General features: G+C 34.2%; 3 protein-coding genes across 3 annotated transcripts in view; 1 reads left to right on the forward strand and 2 right to left on the reverse strand.

Annotated features, from left to right (window-relative positions):
* The window catches only part of LOC119831910 (phospholipid phosphatase 2-like), a 73,607-nt gene extending 71,584 nt beyond the window's left edge, over positions 1-2,023 (reverse strand). Inside the window, exon 1 of the mRNA XM_038355480.1 lies at positions 1,817-2,023. Coding sequence (XP_038211408.1) covers positions 1,817-1,930 — 114 coding nt within the window. The 5' untranslated portion in view covers positions 1,931-2,023. The remainder of the gene's footprint in view (positions 1-1,816) is intronic.
* Positions 2,024-7,021: 4,998 nt separating this feature from the next.
* Positions 7,022-9,477, reverse strand: LOC119832047. The gene is made up of 4 exons (XM_038355637.1): positions 9,363-9,477; positions 8,217-8,407; positions 7,631-7,744; positions 7,022-7,156 (listed from the first exon to the last, which is right to left on the reverse strand). Exons 1-4 carry the CDS (start codon positions 9,475-9,477, stop codon positions 7,022-7,024), a joined length of 555 nt encoding a protein of 184 aa, XP_038211565.1.
* Positions 9,478-16,126: 6,649 nt separating this feature from the next.
* Positions 16,127-17,704, forward strand: part of LOC119831985 (phospholipid phosphatase 2-like) — a 22,705-nt gene continuing 21,127 nt past the window's right edge. Inside the window, exon 1 of the mRNA XM_038355563.1 lies at positions 16,127-16,341. Coding sequence (XP_038211491.1) covers positions 16,249-16,341 — 93 coding nt within the window. The 5' untranslated portion in view covers positions 16,127-16,248. The remainder of the gene's footprint in view (positions 16,342-17,704) is intronic.

Consider the following 17,704-nt stretch of genomic DNA (forward strand, 5'->3'; position numbering starts at 1 on the left):
TTAAATTTTGTACGTAGACAGCTGGACAACTGGAATTACATATAGGCAACTTTTTATACCGATATTTCTACGGGATACGGATTTACGCGGGTGAAACCGCGGGGCGCAGCTATTTTATTTATTATTAGCTAGCTATAGCTATTTTAATATAGGCGACAAAACACTACTATTCTGTCTAATGCCAGTATATTGATAAAGTCCCAATTTCTACAAAGCACTCATATTACAAATAATTTATTTCTAATTTAGTCTTAACTCTATACTGTTGGAAACTCTTATTTAGATAAGAGATTGGGAAGAAACTGGCCTTCGAGACATAGTTCAGCACTAGTTCAAAGGTCAGGGTCTGTATTACTATTGTAATCCTTTCTGAAATAAATATAAATAAAATATTAAAAATACAAATTACTATTTGCAGTTAAACGAGCAACCACGCAAGTAATTTACAAAAAAGAAGTGATCCTTAAAAATACTACAAAAACATGGTCGCGCGTAATCGTCAAACTCCGTTCATATGCTTACAATTCATGCACCTTTGTCCACTTCCTTGTCAACATCTGTTTATAAAACATTGCAGAAACTGCTATATCTACGTGTGCAACAATCAACATACATTGCAGCATATTGGCATACTGTTATCACACGTCATTGTTTCAATGTGTGCACCATTCGTTCATTTGTAAATATTTATTTTCATGAACTATACACACGCTGAACTACAAACATAATATAGCAAAGAATACATAATAAAACTGCCTTACTACTTGTTTACTTCTAGTAGTATTCTTATGAATAGACATTAGTACATCTGCAGACATTTCTAAAGTTATACTGTTATTTTCTTTGTAAGAATATGATAGTAAGAATGTCGTAACAAATTAATGTACAGATAATTTTAATCCTTATTATACAATATATACAGATTAAAATCATCTCTATCTTAATCACATCTAGAACATTTTGAGAAGCCATATTGGTTCATTTAAACACACTTATAAATCGTAAAGAATTTGACGAAGAAGTCTTGTCGACTTGAAGCTATTTAGTACTAGCTACGCCCCGCGGTTTCGCCCGCGTAAATCCGTATCCCGTAGGAATATCGGGATAAAAAGTTGCCTATATGTTATTCCATTTATCCAGCTGTCTACTTACCAAATTTAATTGCAATCGGTTCAGTAATTTTGCGTGAAAGAGCGACAAACACACACACATCCTTACAAACTTTCGCATTTATAATATTAGTAGGATAGGAAGATCGGATTGATACTTAAATACTAAAATTAATTTTATTTTCTGGAGTACCAAGTTCACTACATTATGTTCTTAACTTAAGGTACATTATACGATTCGACTTGCAATTAAAAACCATTTAAATGGTGGGCAATTAAACCTTTCTCTGTATCGAACTCGCTACTTTCTGAAACATTCCAGTTCTCAGAACGAAGAGTTTATTGGACCCTAATAAAAATACCACGGTACTTAATGTCGCCAACAAGGTTAACTTATAAGCTACAATGTTCACATTCTAGAAAAACAACATTTCTATCAATGATACAATTGTAAAATACTGATATTCCATTAACAATTAAATGGACTGGTTTAATAGGTATCAACTTTTTTAAACACATTCTATCAACATACATGCTGACGTTTCGATCTACATCCAGCCAGTGTAGACCATTATTTCTGAATAGAAAAAAAGAAAGAACCATTTATTGTAACTCACACAAACACATAATAATAACATTAATACATATAAAACATTGGCGTAAAAACAATAATATTAACAAAATTTGACATTAACACGTGTCCTTACCGCCACATCCAGAGTCGAGGTGGATGACAGATCAATAGTATACACACCATCGCTAGATGGCGCTGGCACCACTTTCGCCCGACGCATGCTGAAACACGTCACTTTACGCACCATCACTTTACACTATCCACTAAACACTATCCGTAAACACTATCCATAAACACTAAACAATTAGCGTGAACGTGCGCCCGCGCAAACAAACTGCGCTCGAATGACAGGTTTGGGTCAAGACGAGATGAATCACGCCAGGTAGAGCTTTGTGATATGCCGTGAAGAACTATCTGCGTCTACGCATGTAATCGTTTCTACTTCTAAGATAACTGATAAGTATTACATACAACACACAAATATAAAATAAAGATCCATTTGCTAGAATATTGATTACTAGAGTAGGTTTATTCTGTGGTTGGGAAGTACATAATACTAGCTGGCCTCGCGGTTTTACAGACGGAGTACCTGATGTTATAAGCCTAAAACCTTCCTGAATAAATGGACTATCTAACACTGAAAGCATTTTAAAATCTGAGTAGTTCCTGAGATTAGCGCGTTCAAAACCAAACAAACAAACATCTTAGTACTATCAAAATGTATCGCAATATACTAAACACCTATAAATAGTCGCAAATTTTATTAAATTATATTTGAAATATTTCCTAACATTTAACGATGAACCTTATTTCAATTATATTCAATTCAAAAACATTGCAAAACCATTTCATATTATTTATAAATCTCATTAATAAGTGGATTGCGATAAAAATAATTATGTATTGACTATTGCAGTGAATGCACTAAGCCGGAGATAAAAAGTTAAACATTGCGAAGAAATATGTCCAAGGAACCAAGTACGAGGTCAAGTGCGTATCATAAGCGTTTTTATATAGCAAAACAAACCTTATTCCATTAGACATAAGAACGTAGCCAAGCAGTAACATACTACATTCTGGTTTTACGTAAAATAACTCCAACCAAGCATTGTAGACCTGTAGTTATATGACCGTGCATAGTTAGCTGAGATCAAATTATAATTGTTGATTGACATAATATGTGAAACACGAACAGAGCCCCATGTCCCCGTGTGGGGTATTCATTCATTGCAAGAATATTATATGAGAATGTGATTTGACTGACGAGAAATTTTGGAGGAATTTTCCTATTATTATAATATACGTCTTTATGTCTAAGCAATAAGTGCTATTTTTGCTAAATATATAAAACTAGCAACCCACTCCGGTTTTTACGTTTACGTATGTAAACCTTCCTGTTGAATAACTCTATTAAAAAACCCTATCAAAATCTGTTGCGTAATTTTAAAGATCTAAGCATACAGACACACAGATGGCGGATAGCGACTTTGTTTTATAATATAAAATAATATAATTATTCACTGTTGAATGAAATTGCGCAAAAAGACATTGTTCCGTATATACACGTAACAAAGAAATTGCAGACATAAATGTTTACTTTCAATCATAATATATTTCCAAAAGCAAACATTCTCAATGATATAACGCAACATTTATGTTGCAATATAGGTAACTAGCTTCGTCCCGCGGTTTCACCCGCGTAAGTCTGTATCCCGTAGGAACATCGGGATAAAAAGTTGCCTATGTGTTATTCCAGTTGTCCAGCTATCTACGTACCAAATTTCATTGCAATCGGTTGTGTAGTTTTTGCGTGAAAGAGTAACAAACATACACATGCACATTCATCCATCCTTAAAAAATTTCGAATTTATAATGTTAGTTTAAGACTTGTACGATAGGATACTATTCACTCTTTATTCAATAAGACTAGTTATGTACCGTCAAATTTTATTTCTCTTAAAAATCTAAAAGCTATCCTCGAAACTGGATGATGTTAATTGCATCTCGCATCTCATTATAATTTGAACATACGGGCTTGTTACTGGGCTCAAAAACAACGACACTTGTTCAATTTATCGGATATGCGGGTATCGCGACCTCAATGCGCTAAAAATATATTTTTCATCAGTGTTAGGATAAACGGACCTTGTTTTAATGCTGTATTTTGTTAATAGCGCTTCGCCTGTGTAGTTAGTGAACGTTGAGTGATCCTGGGTTTTCTTCGTACTTCCCGTGGGATTTCATGGGTAAAAACTTTTTTTATGTCATCGTCGGCAATGGAGCTGGTAGGTTAGTAGGCAGGTAGCATACTGCTATGTTTCGTTTGATGAGTGGGGGAGCCGTAGGCCCATATCCTTTCCCTTACCTTTCCAAGTGCTTGCCTTTATTCCTCTCGTCAATTCTTTCTTAATCCCTTTCAAATTTAAAGTCGGCAATTCATTTGTAGATGCGTAAGGTCTGAAATTGCTGCAGTTCATGGGTGGTGATCGCTTACCGTCAGGCGAATCACCAGCTGATATGCCCGCTACATAAAAAAAAGTATTACTAGGTACTTTTTACATGATACTTTAGCCTGCTTGATTCAGTTCTAAGTTTGTACCTAATAAATTTCAGTGCCATCCTACTTAATAGGTATTACGAATCGAATATACATCTCAGTAAATGGCGTGGGGTGTCCCTCAGAAACATGAAACCGAAAGTAGAAGTTCGATCGCAGAGGCGAGATGACGAGTGGCCGAGAGGCCGTGCGTTGCTACGGTTTGGCAAAAAGACGCGGGTTCGAATCCCACCTCGTGATAATTTTTTTTATATTCTTTAAAAAAATTTCAGGTATTAGAAACTCTGTAAGAATATAATGTGGATTAGCTACCTGTCTTTTACTCTTTCACGCAAAAACACTTGATGATACGTGATGTGGCTTTTATATATCAGAATACAAGATGCGCCCTGCGGTTGCACTCGCGTTAGTATCCCTTAGGAATATCGGGATTAAATTGTCTGTTTTATTCCAGTTTTCCAGCTATCTACGTAAATTTCATTGCAATCAGTTAAGCAGTATTTGCGTGAAAGAGTAATAAAAATACATATACACATACATCCATCCTCACAAACTTTCGCATTTAAATTATTAGTACTATAATCCACAGTAACACTTGCTTTGACAGGTTCCTCGCCGAATGACACGTGCGGCAAAGATAGTAAATGAACAAAATTAAATGATAGCTAATATTAATAAACAGACCAAAAATTCTTTCACCATCAGAAAACTGAAACTTCACTGACATAGGCTATATACTTATATATACCACGGGCAGAGCCGGTGTGAGCAGCTAGCTCTCAGTTGCGTGATAACACCAATAAAACCAATAATAATAAAGCCAACGTCCTTACGTTATTCAATAGATCCACTTTCACTGAACGCATTTGAAATGCTAATATATTGGAATCGAGATCTTAACTACTCGCGTCGTGTGTTTCGCAAAACCGTAATACCTATTTATGGGAATTAACACTTATTTGATTACTGAACCCAAATTTAATCCACATTTATATTATAAAGAATCAGGATTTATATGTAAGTATGGTTGTAATGTTTTCACACAAAAACTACAGGACCGATGTCAATAACTCTTCCACAATTAGTATTCTGAAACTTCACAGAGTGACATCCTGCTAATATTATAAATGCGAATGTTTGTAAGGATGTGTGTGTTCGTTGCTATTTCACGCAAAAACTACTGAACCGATTGCAATGAAATTTGGTGCGTAGACAGCTGGGCAACTGGAATAACATATAGGCAACTTTTTATCCCGATATTCCTACGGGATACGGACTTATGCAGGTGAAACCACGGGGCGCAGCTAGTGGGCTATATATGTATGAGGGGCAAAGCGGAGCGAACAAGTAGTAAAGTAAATTTCAGGCATACCTAGAGTATGGTTATATATGGATTTAAAAAGCTTTAAATTTTCCAAAGATAACAGACAAGATGGCTTTTTTTGAGATAGAAAATATAGAAAAGGGCTGAAATGCAGAAAGAATTATTTCATCATAAAATGTCGAGCACCTAAACTGCACGTGAGCGAAGTCACGTGCGTAAAGTGGATTCCGCATTTCTCTAAAAAGGAGACATTATATTCATTTGTTTATTATGTGAACCTCCATAAGTTATAGACAGATACCAAGATAAATGTTGATTTTCTGTGATATATATTATTATTGATATATATTGACAAGGTAGTAAATTCTCGCTGCAATGGAGGCTTTGCTGCCGGGACATAAATTTCAAAAGTAAATTATTATGGGTTGTAAAAGCGATCACCAGACGCGTAAATTAAGCAGAAGTCATAAATATTCATGAACCATTTTCAAGGATTTAGTCTAATTTAAATAAGAATGGTTTCTAAGAATTTATTTTTAATCGATCGTAAATAAAGGAGCGTGTCAGGCTAAGGCAAAAAATTTAATAATTGGCTCCGTGTTCCTTGAAATGAATTCCAAGTGAATGCCTAGGTATCCAATGTGTCATCAAAACTCCTTTTTGATTTGTACGTTTATTGTTGAAACTCCTTAGTTTGTTTAAGATTTCACCGCTGTTAAAGTAGCAATTAAGTCCCTTGCCACCTATCTTCAGGCACAATAATATCGTATAATCTCTCCGTTGCGACGTGAAATAAAAACAAACAACCAAACACACTTTCGCACATACAATATCATTGACTATAATATTTGGCACTTATTACTTGACTCTTAGTACTACTACAGAGTAAAGAGACATCATACAGTAGTACAACAGATTTGATATCGTAGTAAAAGTAGTGTCGCGGTTGCCACAATATTAGTTAATAATATAGTAATAATGAAATTTGAAAGCGCCTTGTAACAAGCGTGCGGCAGCCCCTAAATATTGTACCTAGGTGCTAACAAGATGACATATGATATGATGTATGTAGCTCGGGCTCTTAGCTCCCGCTCGATATACCTGTTTAAACCAATATTATAAATGCGAAAGTTTGTATGTGTATGTCTATGTTTGTTACTTTTTCACGCAAAACTAGTGAATCGATTGCAATAAAATTTGGAACATAGATAACTGGACAACTTTTTATCCCGATATTCCTACGGGATATAGACTTAAGCGGGTGAAACCACAGGGCGCAGCTAGCACCTGTCTAAACGTCTATGTTGATGTATAGATAAACAGACTATGGTATTAGTCATGATTCTAATTCCGTTTAATAAAATCAGAATGGATATTAAACATATAATATACAATAAGGCATATTAAAACATTAAATTCATTACAAAACCGTTTATCCGTGCGAAAAAAAAACAAAATTAAAAGAGTACAATATTTTCAATTCTTTCAAACAGTTTGATCTTCATTTTGATGACTCCCAGGATCCAGTCCACACAGAGTCGCACATAGCGCACGTCATGGCTACGGTGGTGCCCCTCCACCCTGAACACCATCTGTGAAAGTACGTTCATCGGTTTCATCAACATCATCGTTTGTTAAATGATATGATTTGTGGTGATTCCTTAATCTCCCATAAATCTCACTGGATGTGATTCTGTCTATAAATGGAATGGAATCTCTAAAAAAAAAAAAACGAAAAATATGAAACAGTTTTTAGTGTGCAAAAACCCATTAATTCTGAACAAAGTTACTAAACTTTACGAAAAAGATACTTTCTAGAAAATTCTCAAATTCTAAAATGGGACTAATCTACACGTACTCCTATCTAACACAAAAAGCATAACGTCAATCGGTTGAAAACCCAACGAGTCGTTTGAAGAGTAATAGAACATTTTAAGTGTCGTATATCTACGCTAATACCATAGAAAGCTGCAACTAAACTGAGTGAAATAGTTCCTATATATACCACTGGCGAAGGCAGGGCGAACAGCTTGTAAAATATAAAGTATTATTGCTATCTTACTTACCATGGGAACACCTTTACTCTCAGGTGGTTCAATCAGTTTATCTTCGATTCTGAAAAACACGGAGGCTGTTGCTTGTGGGATCGGATATTGCACTGTGGGTTGGCTGAAGATTGCCTGTCAATGTAGATGGAGGATTATAAACACCTGACCTCCAAATTAGTTCTTTTTGAATCTTATTCTTAACTAGCGGTCCACCCAGGCTTCGGCCTTGGTACATAAATAGCTTATAGCGTTCTTCAATAAATGGACAATCTATTACTGAAAGAATTTTGAAAATCTGAACAGTTGTTCCTGAGATTAGTGCGTTCAAAGAAACGAACACACAAACTTTTCAGCTTTTATAATATTAAGTATAGACAATTATTTTTCAAATTCCTCGCAACAAAAATTGGAATAAATTGAGTTTAGTATTCGTGAAATACTTTCACAAACTTCGTCCTACCTTCTTTACTAACAGAAGCATTAAAAAAACCATTATAATTACTCTCGGATCTTTAATTACATGTTAAGTTATATCAATATCAATTCCACGCTGTAGTGAAACAATAAGACATATAACATTAACATAGACCCAATGAAAGTTCACCTCAAAATAATAATATTGAGAGCATTCGTCTCTAGACATTCCTTGGTACACCAGCTTATACAATAAGGTCTCAGTGAGCTTCCAATCCTTGTCAATCGCATTTCTTATCAGTTCCTCGCCATTGGTGACGAGGGGACACTTTAGAGTGGTCAGCGCTACTTTGGCTGGCGGTGAGAGTAGATCGCGTGTTTCTGAAATTGAGACATAAAATATCGCATGAGATATTACGAATCCTATATATTTCTATTTCTAGACGCTCGTCTCGGCTCCGCCCATATATCATGTTCCTGTTTTATCCTACGGGAGCATTTATTCGGGATAAAAAGTATCCTACCACCCAAGTCTGCTCATACGCTGTCTGTATATCAAATTTCATCGAAACTCGTTCAGGAGTTTCAGCGTGATTCACGAACAAACAAACTTTTTTTTTTTTATGTCATAGCGGGCAACTGAGCTGGTGGTTCGCCTGATGGTAAGCGATCACCACCGCCCATGAACATTCGCAAAGCTAGTGCCTCTGCGAATGCGCTGCCCGCTTTTAGTGTGTAAGGGAAAAGGAACGGATTCATGACAGGAGAGAAGGAATGGACTGGGACGGGTGAGGAAAAGGAAATAGGCCAAAACGAACAAACAAACTTTCACATTTATAATATTAGTGTGACGAAAATTCTAGAATGTATCTTGAGTAATTTTATAAATATTTGTAAGCAAAGCAAACCTTTCACGTAGGTTTTAATTTAATAATATCTAATCATTCTTCTGTTTATTAATGATAGGTTATTTGAAGTATCCTTACTTATAAACGCGACAGTATATTTGTTTTTATTTAATTCACGTCAGATTTTATTAAAAGTGAACGTAATATTTTAAAAATGAATAATTAGTTAATAACATTTTAATTTTAATTACTTGCAGCCAAATTTAGATGGGCACCTTTGCGGAACTGCATTGGTTTAGTTATAAATATCGATAAAGAATATTTTTTTTTTATCAAACATATGAACGTATACATCACGCGGCCGGATCTGAGACTATGATTTTCGTAAGAATAGAGGGAAAGAGAACGACGTGGGCATGCTACTTTTTACGTAGGCGAAGCTGGTACTATCAACAAATTATCTACCTCTTACGTAATGCCTAACTTACTCGCCAATTGCTTCAAAGTCTGCCGCACTCCCAGAGACTCCTTGGCCCTGTTGATAACAGATACAACGGTATCTATAGCTTCCTCTTCATATGATTTGATTTCTCGTAAATTCATTGTGATGCAATGATAGTTAGTGTAATAAAAAACGTATTTTGATTTTATTGAAAAAATAAATTATGCAAAGACGTTGTCATGTTTATTTGAAAATTATTATCTATATAAAAAGGTTGGATATAAGCAATTTCGTAATAAAATGAAAGTATTTTATCTATAGATCGTCTCTATAGATGTATCAAAACTCTGAAGAGTATTTAGAAAGCACTTTAAGGGATTTTTAAACGCGATTTATTTAACCCGACGTTTCGAACTTTCTACTAAATCGCGTTTAAAATACTTCAAAATGTATGTAATTCCTAAATCCTACTAATATTATAAATGCGAGAGTTTGTAAGGATGTGTGCGTGTTTGTTGCTCTTTCACGCAAAAACTACTGTGGGACTGTGTGTGTACTACTTTTATTGTGGGAGTCGAGCACGCTTCGGCACGAATTGGGCCAGCTCGCACTGGGGAAGTACCACACCCCCACAGAAAACCGACGTGAAATAGTGGCATGCCACTGTGTTTCGTACGGTGAGTGGGGGAGCCGGAGGCCCGTTTCCTTTTCCTCACCCGTCCCAGTCCATTCGTTCTTTCCAGTCGTTAATCCTTTCCTTTTCCCTTACCCCATAAAAGCGGGCAGCGCATTCACGGACGTACTACCTTTGCGAATGTTTATGGGCGGTGGTGTTCGCTTACCATCAGGCGAACCACCAGCTCAGTTGCCCGCTATGACATAAAAAAAAAATACTGAATCGGTTGCAATGAAATTTGGTACGTTTAACTCACGGGTGGCCGAGAGGCTAGGCGTTGCTACGGTTAGGCAAAAAACGCAGGTTCGAATCCTGCCTCGTGATCAAATTTTTTCTATTCTTTCAAAATTTCTCATTTATAAAGCATTTCAATGCTATAAAACTAAAAATTAAACGTTTAACTTTTTATTCCGATATTCCTACTGGATATGGACTTACGCGAGTGAAACCGAGCAGCGCAGCAAGTGTATAATACTAGCGTTAAGTCAAAAATGAGAAAATACTACTCTTAAAAGTAATTATAGCAGTAGAAGCCACCTGTTTTTTAGTAGAGAATGCAACTTATTGTGGAAAATGAACGCATGCCTCCAAGAATGGGTTATGTTGGAATCCCTCTGAAAGAGTGGACTACTGGCTTAACGCCACTGCATACCGTCGAGACGCTTTAATGAAGGGTAGATCTCACCTGCATATAATAGCAACGTCGTACAAAGCAAAATCGCTTCCTGAGTCTATAATATGTATGTATGCTTAGATCTTTAAAAGTACACAACGGATTTTGATAGGGTATTTTTTTTATATATAGACTGAGTTAATTTAAAGGTTTATAATATATATCTTGTATATCATCTATTAAACTGTTCCAAATTTATCGCGTGCGAAGCCGCGGGCATAAGCTAGTATATAACAATATCATCAAGTATATCACTTTGTTCTATAAAAAAGTGTTTACTTTCACAAACGTCTTAAAATATGTTAATTTAATGTCAATTTACCTTAACTCATTTAGTGTAGAAACGATGTTATCATAAGCAAATAACACTTGTTAAATCAAATAGCAAAAGTACATTGGATAACTGTCCAGTGCGTCATATGGTAGTAGATATAAATGAGTCAGTGTCGGTTAAATTGAATTTCAATAGTGTTGCTGGGGTCTGATAAAGTTAATTACTATTTTAGTCACAGATTTCTTATGTTCTAATTTGTTTATACGTAATGATTTGTCTGCGTCGCGGCGTTTGTGGTTAAGACAAAGTTTTATGCATTGCTTATCGTTCATTAACTGAAGTCATTTTCAATTAATTCGAATAAAGAAAAATACCGTAGTGTATACTAGTTATGTGTAAAAGAAGAATTTGTTTGTTTGAACGCACTAATCTCAGGAAGTACTGGACCGATTTTGCTCGCTACTTATGTATGTGATGTTAACTTTATTATTGTAGTACTAGCTGTGACCCGCGGTTGAAACCGCGTAAGTCCGTATCCCGTAGGAATATCGGTATAAAAAGTGCCTATGTGTTATTTCAGTTGTCCAGCTATCTACGAAGCAAAATAGTATTATTATTCACCAATAGATGTCGGGAAAAAAAACACGAATTAAACACGAATATGACATTTTCTAAAAAAAAATCCTAGCTAGATCGATTTATCGCCCCCGAAACAGCCTATATACTAAATTTCATGAAAATCGTTGGAGCCGATTCCGAGATTCCAATTATATATATATATATATATATATATATATATATATATATATATATATATATATACTAGCTGCACCCGGCAAACGCTGTTCTGCCTTACTCTTGTCATTTAGGGGTATGAAAAATAGATGTTGGCCGATTCTCATAGATACCGGATAAGCACAAAAAATTTCATCAAAATCGGTCAAGCCGTTTCGGAGGAGTATGGCAACGAAAACTGTGACACGAGAATTTTATATATTAGATAAAAGATATAAGATTTGTAGTGTCTATCCAAATAACCTTCTTCATAATACGGAATATACTGCTTTTCTGAACTAGCTTTTGCCCGCGGCTTCGCACTCGTTGTCTAGTTGAACAGATGTTATTATACACATAAAACCTACCTCTTGATACACTCTATCTAATGAAAAAAACCTCATCAAAATCCGTTATGTAATTTAAAGATGAGGAAAGACGCGGGCGACTTTGCTTTATACTATATAGTTATTTTAAAATATTAATGTATTATGTTGTTAAATTAATTGTTCTGATTTAAATATATATTAGGACGGTATGTATGTATGTGTATACAACCGCAATTCATTTTCCTCAAAAACTATTTTGGTATAAATCAATATCACAAAAATACAACGAGGATTTTATTTCCTTAAATCTGAAGTTCTGACTTAAAACGGTGATTTATTCTGATATTTATTTTATTTGTTTTTAATATAAATGATTTAATTCTTATCTGTTTAAAACGTTTGTTTGTATGCACAATGTTTTATATATTATAATTTTCTAGCCTTGCGGTTCGGATAAATAATGTAAAAATATAAATTAATTACATATAAATTAATTATTTTATTCCATTAAAAATATTAAGATACAGAAATGGTCTGGTTATTGTTTTGTTATGAGTATATGTAGACTAGACTTTAATTTTGGATACCTGATGTATTCCCCAAAAAGGAGTCTAGTTCTTCGTATAGACTTTCAGAATAACTTTTATTCCCTAGAATAACTAATGTATACAAACACAAATACAGAAAAACTTTTAGTAAAAAATGAGTGTCTGATGATGATGATGAGTGATTTAAGCATTATTAAATACTAGCTGCGCCCCGCGGTTTCACCCGCGTAAGTCCCTATCCCGTACTAATATCGGGATAAAAAGGATAAAAGGGATAGAAATAGCCTATATGGTATTCCAGTTGTCCAGCTATCTACGTACCAAATTTCATTGAAATCGGTTTTGCAGTTTTTGCATGAAACACACATCCTTACAAACTTTCGCATTTATATTACTAGTAGGATTTCTCAATAATACTATTAAAAATAAAATTTTCTAGAAATCAAACGCACACAAACCTCGAATTATGCGTAGTTTTCAAAGTAAAAGCCGTCAAAATTCCTTATAAATCAGTTCAATTGTAATGTGCATTTCATTAAAATGACGTATTACGTAGCATAGTGTTATGTTATCTGTGGTACAGAATTATGTTGCCTGTGGTATTACCTAAACTAAGTTATGACATTGCAATGACTTCACAGACAAATAAATAACCGCTTACTTATAAATAAAACTCGAACTAAAACTTTTTAAAATGAACCTTAAATAATTCTCTACTGCTAAATAATTTTCAAATAGGTCTAAGTTTATTTATGACTAAGTTCCACCCGCGACTTGACCTATTAAAACCGGCCATTGCATTCTTAAAGGCACTACCTCCGTGAATGTTCTTGGGCGGTGGTGATCGCTTACCATCAGGCGAACCACCAGCTCAGTTGCTCGCTATGACATACTAAAAAATATATGAAGAATTTGTGTATGAAGATATGATAGAATTATATTTTTCTAATAATTATTTTTTTATGTAATTTCGGGTAAAAGAGCTGGAGGTTCACCTAATGGAGAACAATAAGGAGAAGAGCTAGGCTGATAATGCGTTGTCAATTTTTAAGAGGGATAAAGAAAGGTATAACTAACTACGGGAATAGAGAAATGGACTGGGAAGGGTGAGGAAAAGGATACGGGCCTTTACTATCATTTTAGCTTTGTTTAATTTGTGCATGCTGTGTTGACCTGTAATTATTTGTTACTTTTTCGCAAGAATATTTGTTATATTATTTATGCTTAAAAAACATTGTAAACAAATGTTGGATGACCAAATAAATAAATAAAATAAAAATAAAAATATCATTTGCTATGCCCTTAAGAGAGTGTTAAAAGCATATGTAACTAATGCGCCATTAAAATATCAATCCGACGTAATGAATACGACATGACGATGCAAATAATGGACAGAATTTCCAAAATACTCAACGTGTGGGATATTTTCAATTTTCCTCATAGATTTTTATCATCTACTCAAAGTTGGCTAAATGTCTTTTAATTTGAATAGTAACTTAACATCCTTAGTAATACGAAAATGTTTGATTTTAATGGAGTAATCACAATTCACTTAAAAATAATAAGTATCATATCATATAATTTTCATGAGAAATTTTCTGGAATTCTAAGAAATATATTCTATACGAATAGTATAATTGGTAATGTTCGTGAATTTGTGAGTTTGTGACGTTGTAGAGGCTAACCTCTGGATCGACTGAAACGATTTTGAAAATTCCTGTATCAATAAAAAACCTCGTTTTTTGTGTGTCATTAGGTAATCTTTATATATATAAAAGTGTAAAGGTAGTTTAAAACCAGAAGACGGACATTTACGGATAGTTTGTTATCACGGGAGCAGGAACATGCGAGAAAAACCCCGGGTCTATATATCCTGCGACTACACGGGCAAAGCCGCGGGCGGAGAGCTAGTATATTATAAAAATAAACGAACTTTGTAACAGGAGATAATTTAAAATTAAATATGAGAATATACCTAATGATATTAATGTATGCGAAATCACGCTCGTGTATTAACTCGTGTATTACTTATTAATAGTAGGTTATATTGAGAATCATGTTAAATAATTCATTAAGTTATTCTTATAAGTCCAAAGAAATGAGTAACATTTATTTTACACCGGTAATTGAACCCAGGACCCCTCGGTTCTAGGCTCACGCGTTAACCACTGTACCGAGGCGGTCAGTATCGCAGTTTCGGTATCAGATATAGATACTATTAAATAATGAACTCTAAAAAAATATATCACAAATTAACCCAAATTTGATTAAGCTCACTAAATATATACTTACGTCTTCCTCATGACTTACTTTCAATTGAATAGTAATAGCGTAAACTAATGGCTTACGATCGGTGGTGATCGCTCCCAACTCACCACCTCCTTATCTCTTTTTCCCGATTTTTTATATAAAAAATAAAGCGTTTATTAATGAATACATGGACCTTACAAGTTCAAGTTGAACGTAAGTATAATAGGTACTTCCGGCTTATAGCTGTGACCCACTATCTGACAACGTAACATGCCTACCGTGACTCATCCATACATTAATGTCAGGTGAGTGGATGAGGCGCTTTCATCCATACAGATAAATATAATTGAAGCGACACTACTATAGAATTCATAGAGATATAATTTTGAAGCGTGTATTTGTCGTGTAGGTACATACCTACACAAAAAAAAAAATGTAAAACAATGTTGTTTTTATAAAATTTGTAAAAGTTTGCGATATAAATATAAGTGTAAATGATTTTATTTTCTTATGAACGCGTTAATAAATAAAACTTTGCTTTTGAAAAGGTTTTTAATTTGTTTATTCTGAATATTTATATACGTAACGTATGAATAATAAAAGAGTCGTCTGTCTTTTTTGAATGATTAAATTTAGCTACTTATGAAAAAATACGATTTTTATTCATATTAGTTACTTGCGGTAAAAAGGTCTGTTATCTAATGGTTATTCAAATAATAAAAGATTTAATGAGATTGTGCAAATAATGATTTTGTAGTTAGTAAATTTTATAATGATTTGGGTCACACTACGCGTAGGTATATTCAAGTTGGGCTAATTGTATGTTATTACCAAAATAACGAGTAATTAATTGTATTTATTATCTGCTTTCATATAATGACTGCCATTAAATACTAATTACAAACCTAATCAATGTTATTAAGGGTATGCTATGGACTAGGCATTTCACAAGAACCTGATTACTATTGAGCTTTTGAAGCAGATATATATCCTGTTGTACATGCAGGAAATATATAAAAAAATCTTGTGCTTTTAATTTAAATTATTCTAGAAGTAACGAATTTTACAATCATAAAATATTTTTATTTTACACACGTTTTATTTATAAAACGAAAATATTAAAAAACCCGAAACCTTACCAGTATATACGATACAAAAATAAATAATAAATGCAAATGGTGCAGATAAAACCACCATTGCTCTTAAGATATCGCAAAATACACGCAAACCCGTTTCAACTTAGCATGCCGTATCTAGATGTCTTATAAGTTCCACGCCAGTTGCGCCCGCGCAGGCACGCATTGTACATGTCAGTTACACTACAACATTTCATGTAGCTGGTCTCGAGTGCGATTTTTTAATTTTTTTATTGTACTTTTTAATCTGTGCGTGTTTTGTGTTATCTGTGATGGGTGCGTTGGATTGCGTGAATAAAGCATCGCCGAGGGACAGCGGTGTGTTTACAGTTAATATGAATTCGCAGACATCACTGAATGTTAACGTATGTATTGCTATTATTTGGGTTGGTTCTCTTAATTTGGTGTTAGGTTCTGTGTTGCATTATGTGTGTAATGTTTGAATAATTGGTGCGGTCGCAAATTTGTTATTTACGGTTGTTTTTAAGCATTTGGAAAAACGGAAGTTTTTTTATATAAATCTATACTCTTATACTAATAATATGAAGCTGAAGAGTCTGCTTGTACACACTTATCTCAGGTACTACTGGATCGGTTTTGAATTTTTATCAACCGTTATGTACGTGTGTATGTGATCTGAATGCTTTACAGTTATCATATAATTATATTCAACAATATGTACACGTTTTTACATCTACATTACTTATGAATTATTTATTACCTTGTAAAAAAAAATAAGAGTACTAGGTCTAACAACATCACAATTCATTTTGATAAACTGAGCTGTTCATCATTTTCCTAGTTGCCGGAAAAAATGCTATACCGAAATAAAAAATACCACCTTTTTCTTCCTCATGCTAATATATACATGTTCTACTATTTCTTATTAGTTATAATAAAATACAGTACAGTATGATCAGTGTTATGTACATCGGATTTTTCAAAGTTCAGTATGAATAAGTTATGCGTTTATATAATTCTTTATAACAGAAAACTTCAAATTATCAAAAATAGACCAAATTTAAATGGGCAAAAATCGATTTACCTAATCGTAAGTTCAGAGGTAACTAGGCGAAAACAAAAATACAGTTATGTAACACATGCTTACTCTCAATTAATTTTCCTACATATTTAGTGTTTCTAAAACAACCAAATTCTACATGAAGTTAACGAAAGTCAGTCGTAATTTGAGGCCGGCAACATATTGATAACATTTCTAGTATAAGGGCGACGCTGATTCTTTACCATCAGATGCATTTCTGCTTTATTCTATACAAAAAATATACATGTGAATCGTAAATTTATAAACTCCTCCCGAAAGAAAGCCAAAGGTAAATAACAGCGGGCAGCGCATTCGCAGAGGCACTAAATATTCACGGGCGGTGGTGATCGCTTACCATCAGGCGAACCACCAGCTCAGGTTCCCACTTTGATATAAAAAGACCTGGCGGAGGATTATTGCCGGATCAAATAATATACATAATATACACAACTGTCGACAGCCCTAGACACCTTTTACGTAGCCCTATTGAAAAATCCGTTCCTATTACGCGTCTACTAATTATAAACTAACTATAAACTTCTGAATTTTCACCTGAATACATTCAGCTGTTTTTGGGATTTCGTGATAAGCGAGTGAGTGACCTATCGCTGTTATACCTAGTCTTGCCATAAATATTGTAATAAAGAAAAAAGAAAATTGTTAACTGCAAATAACATTTATTACTT

Source organism: Zerene cesonia, chromosome 14 (genome assembly GCF_012273895.1).
Source record: "Zerene cesonia ecotype Mississippi chromosome 14, Zerene_cesonia_1.1, whole genome shotgun sequence".
Lineage (NCBI taxonomy): Eukaryota > Metazoa > Arthropoda > Insecta > Lepidoptera > Pieridae > Zerene > Zerene cesonia.